Source organism: Poecilia reticulata, chromosome 13 (genome assembly GCF_904066995.2).
Source record: "Poecilia reticulata chromosome 13, P_reticulata-male-v2, whole genome shotgun sequence".
NCBI lineage: Eukaryota > Metazoa > Chordata > Actinopteri > Cyprinodontiformes > Poeciliidae > Poecilia > Poecilia reticulata.
Genome location: NC_088842.1, coordinates 5,671,152 through 5,684,692, shown reverse-complemented (window position 1 = coordinate 5,684,692; position 13,541 = coordinate 5,671,152). Strand labels below are relative to the sequence as shown.

The window sequence follows — 13,541 nt, the reverse complement described above, 5'->3', positions numbered from 1 at the left end:
TACATTCTACTCTGTGATTTCTTGTACACATTGTCTATATTGGAAAACCAGTTCAGCTTACTGTCCAGCTGTAGGTTCAAGTATTTGTATGTGCTGACCACCTCTACCTCATTGCCACCAATGGTGATAGGCTGAGGCAAGAGGGACACCCTAATCAAGAACCATCTCTTTTGTTTTAGAGATGTTCAGTTGGAGTTTATTCCTGTGGCACCATGCTCCGGAGTTCTTCACCAGGCTCCTGTACTCCCCCTCTCCACCCTCCTTTATACACGCCACAATGGCAGTATCGTCAGAAAATTTTTGTATGTGGCAGCTGAGTTGTATTTAAAGTCAGAGGTGTAGAGGGTGAAGAGGAGGGGCAAAAGAACCGTGCCCTGTGGAGCCCCTGTGTTGCTGGTCAGAATGGTGGACCTACAGTTCGCCATCCTGACAAACTGTGGTCTGTTGGTCAAGTAGTCTGTTATCCAGCGCACCAGATGGGGGTCCACAGCCATGCTGTTCAGTTTCTCCTGTAGTAGATGGGGCTGGATGGTATTGAAGGCGCTAGAGAAGTCAAAAAAGAGCATCCTCACAACAAAGCTAAATCAGGCTTTGAGTCATTAGTCATAACAGTAAAGAAGGTATTAGGTAAGGAGAGCTAAATAACTGAAGAAAACATCAGTCATGTAATATGTAAAAATTACATCATCAGACTGAAATATACATTTATGTGCACAATTTTGGTATTATTGAATATCAAAATGAAAATAATTCACATAACAATCACAAACTAACAAAATTAAGAACAATCCAAGTGTGTGTCTGTTGAATTTTTTGGTTACAACAAACTTGTTCTTCATTTAGTGAAGTTACTGAAGAGTATCCAGAGAGTAAGAATTTGTATAATCTTACATTATGTTCTTAGGTTTCCCATAAAGCTGATCTTGCCTAATGCTTTCTTGACATTTTGTTAGAGTGTAAATGTTTTTATTCTCTCCATGTTTTCTCATATTTTGTTTTTTGTAAAAATAAATATCTCATAAAACATCTGTTTGTGTGTGCCTACCCAGCGTCTGCGTTGTGAGATTTGCAAGCTACTTTGCCATGCAAAAATATTCAGGCACCCTGAACCTTCCCATGCTAAAAGTGTTCCCATCTCAGTTTTGCAAAGTAAACCAATTTTTATATGGCCAAAAAAAAAAAACACCTCATCGTATCACTAAAAAGTGTTGTCAAATATATATATATATATATATATATATATATATATATATATATATATATATATATATATATATATATATATATATATATATATATATTTTTTTTTTTTTTTTTTTTTTTTTTTTTTGCAAATTTTCCATTAGGCAAATTTATTTTCAAAATGTCAAATTACGCAATTATGTGGTCAATGGAAATGCAATTATTTGCTGCATTTCCATTACACAAAACTTTGACAATGCTGAAAAAAAAATTCACAATTGTGGCATTTCCATTAAATGAAAGACAATTAATTTTATATGTGAATAAGAAACTTAACGCTCTAAATTATTAAGAACCTCCAACTACCTCAGTCTGGTTGTTGAATTGTTTGTTTCCATTGCAGTTTTGCTAGACAAATCAATTTTGAGAAAGACAAAAAAAAAACAACCCACTTCATCCTTGGTGTCCAATCTTCGTATAACAAAAATTAGCAAACTTGTTTTCAAAATATCATATTGTGCAATTATATGGTCAACAGAAATACAGCTAGTGAACCTTACAGCTGCTTTCCTGATTAATGCTCTCCTTCCTGCTTTATACTTCTTCATAACTGTTTCTATTTGTCTTCATGATGCTGTTTGTTCGACAAACCTCTGAGGTCCTTCAGAGATCAGCTGGATTTACTATATTATCCATAGTTGACCCACAAATATTAATCAATATGACTTCTATTGACTTAACTAACTTGAAAGGAGTGGAACAAAAATGCATGTGACATCTCTTAGATTTTTATTTCAAAATCAAAACCTTGACTCCTTTCCATTGCTTTGCGACGTCAAAAGTGATAAAATGTGAAATTTGTTGCTGAAACTTGAGAAAACGTGGAAACGTTTAAGGTGTGTGGATACCCATGAAAGGAACAATAACGGCATTTCTGAAGTGATTAAGTTTCTTTCTAGTAAAGTTCAGGTGGAGTCTTGTAGTTATTGAATTAGTGCCATAATTCAACATCCGCTGTCAAAGGCAGATATTGTTTTATCACACTAATAATTAATTTGCCGTCACATTCAGCTGCGTCATGCTTAAGCAGCAGTCTAAAGAGGGTGTACTAGTCTATTCATTCTAATTAAATAAAACCCTTTTACACACTGCCCCATGTTATGTAACCGGGGGGAAAAACTCACATAATGCAGTGTACTCTTTCATCTCAAAATCCATTGGAAACGTGTTGCACGCAGAGATTTGGATCAGTTATTTGAAGAAATGTTTTAGTTTATATTTTAGCTTCATGATAGAGAAATAAAGGGGGCTTTACATCCCTTCAGCTAAGATCTGGGTGCACTCCGGGGTCGGAAAAAGTCCTGTGAGGCGCATGCAGAACACCGCAGGCACAAACGATTAGGTATGGCTGAAGTTAACAAGCTTTTAGATGTTTTATGTGCAGAGTGGGGGAGACGTAAAGGCTACAGCTGATAAAATGGTGTCTCTTGTTGCCTGATGTATTTACCATGTGAAGCACTTTTAACTGCGTTGTTGCTGAAATGTCCTGTACAAATAAACTCAGCCACTAAGAAAAGTACAAAAAGGTAGTCATACCAGTTGTGCAGAAAATGCAGCACGATTCATCGGTACATCCATCACCTTTTGAGCGGTTTAATCCTTCTGTTTATCTTGTTCTCGCACGGCTTGGTATTTCTTGGATATCTACTGTACAATTCTGCTCTGTTTGGGTATGAGACAACCTACAAGAGGTAAAAAAAATTATACCATAAAAACATCTTAATCTTGTGTTGCATCACAGGAATCATCTACAAATGAAACCAGAAGTTTGCACACAATGAATTAAAAAAAAAAATGTCTAATTTGTTCCATTACTGTCTGAAGTTAAATCGAACCACACTTTTATAACACACTTAACACTTTGGCTGGATGTTGAGGGTTATTGTCCATTAAGAAGACCAATCAACACCAAAGCTCTTCCGTCTTGGTTGATGTAGTTAGATGTTGCTTCAATATTTCAACACTATGTTTTTTTTCAAATCATGCAGTTTAGTTTATGAAGTGCACCAGTTCCTCCTGTAGCAAAACAGCCCCACCATTCTTCACAGTTGGGATGGTAAAAGCATTCAATTTTTTTTCTTCGAATGCACTGATGATCATTAACTAAACAGTTCCACTTCAGATTTATCAGACCAAAGAAAGTGTCTCTAAAAATGAAGATCCTTGTCCTGGTGTGCATCTGCAAACTGCAATCTGGCTTTTCAGTTTTCCTCTGGAGTGATTTCTTCCTCCTCACCGAGTGGCCTGTCAGTACATGTTGGTACAAGATATGCTTCACTGCGGACAATGACACTATCTTCTTTGCTTCAGCCTGCATCTACACAAGGTTTTTTTGCTTTAGTTCTGGGGTCCATTTCTGACCAAAACAAGTCAATATCTGGCTCCAGTTAGCTCAAATGTGTGAGTTAACCTATCAGAAGTTTACAAAGCCATGACCTTATCATCTATATTTCCCTCATTACATGTAAACATCTGCTTTTTATTTTTTTCTAACAATTGTGTTGTTAAGCAAATAAAAATACATTTAGTAAATGTAACCTAAAGCAAGACAAGTTTGGTCTGATTAAGGTTCAGACAGTGAAAAAAAAATTGTTTGCAATTCTTAACTCACTGTGTGTCTGGTTTCAACCGTAGAGCCTGCCCTTAAGAAAAAATATTGGTGACTTAATTTTACATGAAGTTTCCAACATTTGCCTTAATATGTTCTTGCTTTACATAGACAATTTTCTTAAAAGAAAATCTTATTTTAAGACTAAAAGTAGATTAAATTTTTGACATTTGAAGTAGTTAGTCCGTAAAACTGCATCACCCCAACATCTTGCTATCAACCTGTGGTTAAAAGACAATAATGAAAACATAATAACACAAAAGAGTTGTTTTTGTGTCTGCAGCATACCATAACGTGCAACTAGGAGAAATGTTAGTTTGTTTAATTGGCTTTTTATCTACCTTTTCCTATACGCCTGGTGTACTTGACCTAAGTCATCTATGTTCTCAGTTTGCCATAGAAACGAATTGCTGATCACTGAAAACATTTTATTCATAAAATGCATAATAATTTTCAGAAATGTATGTAGCAAAAAAACATCACACACACGCACACAAATTAATGTGCAAAGGCATGCTGTAAAGTGCGCTTGTACAGAATGTTCAAATAAAAATCAGTGCAACTGTCTAATAAATGTTAACAATGTGATGGGTTAAAGTATCTTGGCTGTCATTCAGCGCTACATCTCTGTGAAAGTTGATGAAACTTGTGCTGGGATGATGTTGGTACCATGAGGCAGGGTTAGCCATTCTGGATATCATTTCCCTCATTAAGGAAGATTACTGCCGCACTGAGTGTCCTAAAACATTTTGGTGAAGAGATTCAACTTCTAAACTCGGGCTTTGCTAGCTTCACAGGCCTCCCGTCTTATCTCGCCATCAAAAGCTCTTTAGTTGTTGCAGCCTCATCTTTTCCTCCTGGTGAAATTCCTTTAAAATGGCCCACATCCCCTTTTGTCGCTCCCTCGGGTTTCATCATTTTTCTTTTTTTTTTGTGGGATGGCGTGGGAATCAGGATTTTGACAAGCAGCATGAAGAAAAAATGGGTCATTGCATAAGACTTTTCAACCTGTTCAACCTGATCCTTATTATTGTCCTTAAAAGTGCAGATCTTCACAGAGGCTCAACCTTCAGACAAAGGCGCCTTCTCTGTTTCAGGTTTTGGGACAAACTCAGTGCTGCTCAATAGAGCAACAGGATTGGCTGAGAAGGTCATCCCTCAAAGTGCATTGTACATGTCCGAATAGGGCCGCACCATGTTTTATTGTACACTCTGTCCGTTGTGGACTTGATAAAATGTCTTGCAGAGATTTTTCCAATATTGCTGGTTTAGTCATACTTGGTTTTTTCCCCTTCCTTCAGCCCGGGGTTAGATCATTAAAGATCTAGTTGCGTGACAGGAACCTATAAAGCCAGTTCCAGCAAAGTAACTCATTCTCTCTCAGCTTAATTTGTTTTGTGAAAAGGTTTATGAGATGATTTTATTATAACAGACTCCTAGTGAGAGTACGCATGTGTTCATAAATTTTATCTTTTCCATTCTTTTCTTTGGTTCACTTGATTTACATTCTCACTGCAAGGAAACCTCGATCCGCATCTTCAGGCGGACCAGGATTTGTGTTCTTGGACCGCAGCAGAGTTTGGATGAGCATTTTGTCCTGCCAGAACAAAGTGGACTATCCAAGGAAAACATCTCTGGTCCATTTAAAGTAGACTGAGTGGGCCAAACCGATCTGGTGTGAAAGGCTCCTAATGATCATCTTCACTGGTCAGAGGTCAGAAAACAGTAGGAACAATGCAAGGCAACCAACCAAAAATGTACCCAGCAAATTGTCAGCATCAATCAATCAATCAATCAATCAATCAATCAATCAATCAATCAATCAATCAATCAATCAATCAATCAATCAATCAATCAATCAATCAATCAATCAATCAATCAATCAATCAATCAATCAATCAATCAATCAATCAAAGTCAGGTTGCCAGGCATCAGTCTATGCAGAGAGACCCAGACTGACCTCTTAGGTTCTGTCCTTTGGGAAAATCCCAAAGTGTTCCCAGACCAGCTGACAAACATAGTCTTTCAGCATATCTTGGGTTTTCCTCTGGGTCTCCTCCAGGTGGGATGAGCCCAGAACTCCTCCCCATGGAGGTGTCAAGAAGGCATCCACAAAACACAACACCTCGACTGGTGTTGTGTTTTGTGGACTGGCCGAGTTTTTCAGTTTATCTCTAAGGGAGAGCCTGGGAAACCCGTGGAGGAAACTGATTTTGGTTGCTGTATCTGTGATCTAATTCTTTTGGTATTTAGCCAAAGCTCCTGATCAAAGGGTAAATCAAGAGCTTTGCCTAATTGCTCATCTCTCGCTTCACCATGACACACCGGTACAACGTCTGCTGTACTGTAGACTCTGCACTAATCCATCCATCTATCTCCTGCACCAATACTCCTTCATTCGTGAACAAGACCTCAAGATACTTAAACTCCCTCACTCGGGGCAAAATCTCTTCTTTGACCCATAGAAGGCACTCTACACCGGCTCAAGAAAATGACCTCAGATTTGGAGGGACCGTTTCTCATCCCTGCCGCACCATACTCATCTGAGAACCACTCCAGTGAAAGCTGGAGATCACAACCAGATGAAGCCAAAATAACCACATTGTCTGCAAAGAGCAGAGATGCAATCCTAAGGACATCCAAATGGATCCCCTCGGCTTCACATAGAAATGCTGTCCATAAAGAAACAGAATTAGTGACAAAGTGCAACCTTGACGGAGTCCAACTCTCACTGCAAACGAGTTCAACTTACTGCTGGCAATGTGGACTGAGCTCTGGCACTGGTCATAGCTGGTACCCCATACCCCTGGACTACCCCCCAAGAGACACAGTCAAACTCCTTCTCCAAGTCCACAAACCACATATGCACTGGATGGGACCCTGCTTTGGGTGTATAGCTGGTCCAGTATTTCACGACCAGGACAAAAACCACACTGCTCTCCCTGTATCTAACAGACTCTCCTCTCCATAAAGTTTTGTGGATGCTACTGATCAGTCCTTCCAGAAAGTTGCAATCACAACTACTAATGCAAATTTGCTAAAATTTTTGTGCAGACTTGCAATTTTCCGCAAGTCTGACCCATTAGCTTAATATTTTTGTATATTTCCTTTTTTTATTTTTATTTTTTTCTGACCAATCACAGCAACTCGGCTGAATTTTGACCAATCCCCTTAGCTTCTTTCTAAATTAGTTGTTTCACAACATCTCTTAAAAGCTGTACATGCAAAATGAAAGCATGTGTGACATTAAACTGTAACATTTGCTATTAAAATACATTTAAGATGTTCTGTAGGATTTGTTTGCACTATGTAAACATTTTATGTTTACTTGAATGACCAATATGGAATTCATCTTTTGCACTTTGATAACTCCTCAGGGCATAATTTTATTTCTATTGAGGTTCTATTTCAAGAAGATGCTTGAAAATGTTGTTTTCACTTTAAATATTAACTGTTAAAATCCTATTTTTTTAAGGTTGGTTATGTCCAGCAATTTCAATTTCTTTTTTCAAGACCGTGTTATGGCAAAAATGAAGCATAAAAAAATGAGGAACTTTGACCACAACTTTTCCAAAAAGGTTAATAATTTTGAGCTACCGCAATCACAAAAAAAAAACATCTTGGAGGGATTGACTAATGCTGCATTATGTTTCTTGCTTGAAGTTGGAATATCTAATAAAAAATATGTAAAATTGACTTTGGTAAGTTTAAAACTTTTCATCAACCCAAAGTCCACCATGACTGAGCTCTGGAGTAATAAACTCTTTGTTTGAACTTCAGATGGTTTATCTCGTTAAAGTAGTCATGCATTATACTGTAAACCTGTTTGCAGGGATAAAATAACAAGAAATTCTGTTGACAATAATTTAGTTACTGAGCAGAACAAAGGCATTTAAGGTCAATGCATTCAAACGAAACTTGACAGAATTGTTGAATCTAAACTCTCAGTCAAGGTAAAGTGAAAAATGGACAGGACTTTGTCTACTTATTTTAAAAACTCGTGCAGATTTGAATGGTTCAAAGAGCTTGAAAACACTTAAGATACCTGATAAAAGTTGGAAAAGTATAAAAACTACAAATATGGCATTATTGTTGAAGATCCTTCTTTCAAATGAGGATGTAAGTATTGAGAGTGAAGGTGAAATCACTAAAACATCAGGCAGAATCAGCAGAATGTTGAGAATTGGAAGCAAATCTGCTCTCAGACTAAATTACAATAGGGTTAAAACATTTCATAATATTTTTATTTCTTTATATAGTTCTATATTTTTGTCATGAAGTGGGGGTGAAAATGGTGAGGATAAACGCGGTAGGACCCAGGTACTTGAAGATGATGGTGGTTTAATGATGAAAAACACAAAAACCCAGGCAGCACAGGAGCTAGTCTCTAGCAACTGGTAAACAGTAATCAATAGAGGGCAGACAAGAGACAACTAGACAACTAGACGTCTTCTTTTCTTCTTCTTTTTTAGTATTTCACGGCAGCTTGCATCCATTATTGTTGCTCTACTGCCATCTGTTGGATCCCAATATCTATACCTCAAATTCTCATAATGAGCCCAGTATTGACAATCTAGACAAGGACTTGAGAAACAAGAAACCCAGGGGGTAATCAAGAGAACTAGACACAGCTGGGATCAATCAAGGGCAGACAGGACAACAATCAACTGACACATAAACCTAAATAAACACACAGAAAAACTCAAATCCTTACAATTTTATTCCATATGAAAAAAAGCCAGGTAAGAGTTAAGGGATTAATCTCTGTTTTTAAAGTAGATGACAGTCAGCATTTTCTTGTCATTATCTCTTCTGAGATATCATTAATCCAGATGGAAACAGCAAATCATTCAGTGTGGGAGGGGTTGATAGGTGGGCCTACCTGACCTATAATAGACCGCACGACATCCCATCGAATGCTTCACCTCCAACACAGTCAGAAAACTCAGACAGACGCAAAGTGGGTTTTCACCATGCAGCTCACCTGGGTTTTAATTTGCTTTGCATTGTCCGTGAAGACCGTCTCAGCTTCAGGTATGTCCTGTAAAGAGTCACGTTAAGGAGTTCAGATCTTTAACATTAGACAGACTGTGCCTTTTCAAGCCTGTGCAATGTTTTATGTTATTGAATTTGTTACACCTTCATGAATTTTTGGAGTTTACAAAATTTAATCTTGAGAAACTGTACTTTCTTTGATTTATGACGATGCTGCACAAGACTAGTTACTAAATCAACTGAAGAGAATTGACATTTTAATTTTTTCAGTACAAAATCTGTTGATCTGCACATCTTCATCAGTGTTTTTTCTTCCAGAATGGTGCTACCAGTCACAGGTTGACTGCAACAGCACCTGTCTAGGTAAACTCGGCTTCAGTCCAATCATATGAAGGGTTTTAACAGGGAAAGTTGTTTTACTAACCTTCTTGTCATCTTCTCCTCACAGGTCCAGATGCATGGCAAGAAATTTCTCAACAATGCGGTGGCAGATTTCAGTCTCCAGTGAACATTGTGACGAAGAAAACGCTCAAAGACGAACGCCCAACTCCGCTTCAGTTTGTCAACTACCATAAAGCGTATCCCGTCACCTTCATAAACAACGGTCACACTGGTAGGGCTCAGGTCAAATTACCTTTGTTTGGAAAAAAAACTGTAAATAATGAGGTGGAGTGGCAGTAATGATGCTCAGAAGGCAATGTTTGGCTGTAAACTATAAAGATAAGGATGAGAAAGAGCAGAGCTGAGTAGCTTGAACGGTAGGAATTTTAAATAAAGGAAATGTATTTATATATTTTTAGGAGTGTTGACCGTTTCTGATTTCTCAACTTGTTTCATGACCAAATTCCCTCTAAAATATTTTTTATTCTTGAATTTGATTTTTTACATTTATTGAACATTATCCAGTAGAAGGCCAGGATAATGATAAATACTGTTGGTGTGAAGAGTTTATTGACCTTCTTGTTTCGTGCTTGGTTGGTTCCTTCCAAGTGTGCCTAGTTATTGCCAATGACGGAAGAAGGGCAATAGCTCAATCTTGGAGATATGACAATATATCAAAAATGTGTCTTTATGTACTTTGGTAAACTTTGACATAACATCTTGTTTGTTCCTTCCGCCTTGCTAGTGACAGAAGGAAGCTTTATGACAAGTCTGAAGAATTTGTCATTATTTTCAACTTTGTAAACTTTGAATATTTCAACATTTAAAAAAAAGTGCTTGATTTCAAAAATTGAATTTAAAAAGTGTACAAAGATGTACATTTTGCTCATGTTGGAGTCTTGTGTATATATCCCTTTTTTTTTTTATATTTTTTTTTTTTAGCTCAGCTGAACTTGCCTTCTGATATCGTGATCAGTGGAGGACACTTGGCTGCAAAGTACAAAGCCATTCAGCTCCATCTGCACTGGGGCAAGGATGGTTCATCTGGATCCGAACACACCATTGATGGAGAGAAGTTTCCCATGGAGGTGATGCATGCAACAGGAGCATATTTAACTTTTTTATGACCTTTGTTTAAATGCAATAAACCTCACCTCAGGAAAAAAAAAACCGATAAAAACGCAAGCATATCTTTCATGTAACCTGTAGATGCACATTGTCCACATCAAAGAAGGTTACAACTCTTTGGCCCAGGCTGTGAAGGACCCCATTGGAATTGCAGTTCTTGGATTTTTCTTTAAGGTAACTTTACTTTTTATGTCAACATTCTGAATTGAGGGTTAATGTGACGACACAAACGTGCAATAAGGGAAACTTTATCTGCAATATGCAATAAAACCTTTAAATGTTGCTGCCTGCTACATCTATTATAAATGACAAAACAAGCTGAAAATGATTAACTTAACTTGTTGATGGGTAACTTTAAGGTAGTTAAATGTGAGGCGTTGCCATTATTGCTTTTGGGGATTTTTTTAAAATTTTTTCCCCCCCCCCAGTGGAAACACGATCTTAAAAATGTGATGCGCGATAACTGTAGCATGCAATTAAACTTTGAGGAGATTCTGACATAAAAACAGGCCTTATATTGCACGCATTCAGTCAGTGGCAGATATAAAGTGGCGACATAAATCTGTCTGTAAATATTTAAAGACTCTTCAAAGGACTACGAGTCATTTCAGCATGAGCAATTCATTATACTGCATTTTCCCACATTTTCAGCTTCTTCAGTGGCATCAAATAACTGCTCATATCTATTTTTTAAAATCTTCATTACCTGTTGAGCACAAATCATCTGTTGTGTGATTCCCTGGTCTTTATATAATCCTGATTTTATTTCCAGACACTCTTTCTTCATTTCAGGAGTCTCCATCTGAGAATAAGGAGTACACTACCCTGGTTGATGCTCTGAAGCAGATCATTAATCCCAGTAAGTTATTGCAGATTTCTTGGAATTGGAACATAATCAAACCCTTTTATCTGCACACTGATCTATGTTAGGCTGAAGGCCAGCAGTTGCACAGTAACAAAACATTATAAACAACTTTTCTCTGAACTTCACAATAAAATGGAGTAAGCCTGTGGTTCCTAATCTGTTTTGAACTGCAGCCAGTAACGTCACACTGTCAGACGTCTCCCTGGAAATGCTTATTCCTCCTCTGAGCAGCTTGAACAAATACTTCCGCTACAACGGCTCCCTCACGACTCCCAACTGCGATGAAGCTGTCGTCTGGACGCTGTTTGAAAGCCCCATTCTTCTGAGCAAGAATCAGGTGACTGGGACACTTTGTTCAGCATTAAGACTTTATTGATAGTTGTGTTTTAATTAACAATAGAATTGCACAAATTGAAATTTTGAAAATTACTAAATGAAAACATGGCAATTTGGGGGGGAAAAGTTTTTCATGGTAGGATGAAAATTTGTATATTTTGAATCTTGGATTTTTAAAGGTTTAATCTGACTTTCATGGGTCGTTGCTCCATATTTAATTCTCTTCAGCTGAAATTCAAGCTCTGAAGAGGTTTTGCATACTGAAATTTGTATGCAAAACTGATGACAATAAGTCAAACCCAGTTCTTTGATTCCTTTTCTAAAAAAAAATGGGGCATATTGTGGGAGTGGAAATGCGGTCCAGTTTAGCTACCGTCTTGTAGAGTACAGCTCTACCCACTCAGCTCTTTCAGACTAGCCAGCAGCAATTGGCAAACACCTGGTGGAACTGCACATCAGCTGAGCTCATAGGAGCTACTTCTCAGTGCAACACTCCTGAGAACCATTTAAAATGGCACAATGAGAAATGTTTGACATGCTGAAGGCGGAGTAGGAGTTGGAGATGGGGCTTGATTTCAAACATCTAAATTTTTAGTTGTATTTTTTTTTACTGTTTCTTGACTGGTGTAAAATGAAACTATGGGCGTATAAAATGCATAATACAAACGTATTAAATATTCATCACCACCTACCTTTTTGACAACTCGTCTAATTTGTTTTGTTGTGCAGTGGTGATATTTAACCTTTTGTTGTGATTTTTGTCTTCACTGCAGCTCTCTGCATTCGACCAGCTTTTCTTTCATGAGGAGAAAAAAATGATTCAGAACTACAGGCCAGTGCAGCGTTTGAACGATAGGTCCGTGTTTCACTCTAAAGGAAACGCTTCCCTGGTCAGCTGGGTGCTGCTGGTCATGTCGGTGCTGCTTTCCACAGTCTGACGGACAAAAGCTTTGTTTCACGCAGACTCCGTTGAGAAATGTGAATGTTTTGACTATTAAAATTATTTATAGGGAAATTGAACAGATTATATATTGAGGCTAAAAGCTTGTCAGTTTTGTTTAAATATTTACTGACATTTTCAGAAATCGGTGTGATCATGGTTGTAGAGTTGCATCATTAAATATTATGGTGATTTATTTCAGAAGTGTCTGATTATTTTATATATTTTTTTGTGCCTAAGAAAATGTAAAGTTATTTTGAATTTGTAGCTATTCACATCAAAATATAACAGTTTTTAAAAGAAATTAAGAGAAAAAAGTTTATTGGGTCAAAGCTTTGTGGAACTCCGTCATAAAATTATTCCCAGCCCTAAATGTCAAGACTGCAGACAAACGAGAATCAAAGTGCAGACAGGAGAATGTCTGTCGTGATGTAAAACGGAGGGGAAGGAGCTGACAAAGGAACTGACTGCAGCTGGGATGGGAGCAGTGAGGCTAGATGAGGTAGGTGTCCAACAGCTGGGGAAGGGAACAGCAAAGAGACTCAGGCAAAAATGGAGGAAGCTAAATGGTAACATATCTTGCAAATTCATCAAATGCCTAAAAAGAGAAACTAACAGGAGTAAACCAGAACATACTAAGCAAATTCAAAATGGTAAACTGAACTAGACTGGGAGTAGAAATGTAAATCTATATGAAGCAACACAATCAGAAATCCACTACTGACAAGTAAATGACAGTCATTTCTACTGATCAAAGCTGAAAATCTTAAAATGTGACTCCAACACTCGACTCATTCAGACTAGCCATCAGTAATTGGCAAACATCTAGCTGAACTATGCATCTGCTGAGCTCATTAAATGAACTCTGTGCAATTCTGGTAAAAATGTTAAAGGGTTAACAGTGGAGCCATGTTGATTTCCTGAAGGAAGTTTCAGAAAGGAGTTTTTAAAGACAGGTCAAATTTTAAGACTTTACATAGTGAAATTTCTTTAAAGTCATAGTTGATACAGCATTGGTATAACTGAAGTTATAATTACTTGAGTAT

The 13,541-nt window shown here is 37.5% G+C and overlaps 1 protein-coding gene across 1 annotated transcript; it reads left to right on the top strand.

Annotated features, from left to right (window-relative positions):
- Positions 1–8,725: 8,725 nt before the first annotated feature.
- Positions 8,726–12,691, top strand: ca4b (carbonic anhydrase IV b). The gene is made up of 8 exons (XM_008424901.3): positions 8,726–8,884; positions 9,164–9,208; positions 9,294–9,458; positions 10,169–10,314; positions 10,436–10,528; positions 11,147–11,213; positions 11,393–11,556; positions 12,329–12,691. Exons 1-8 carry the CDS (start codon positions 8,767–8,769, stop codon positions 12,491–12,493), a joined length of 963 nt encoding a protein of 320 aa, XP_008423123.2. The 5' UTR covers positions 8,726–8,766; the 3' UTR covers positions 12,494–12,691.
- Positions 12,692–13,541: the final 850 nt, after the last annotated feature.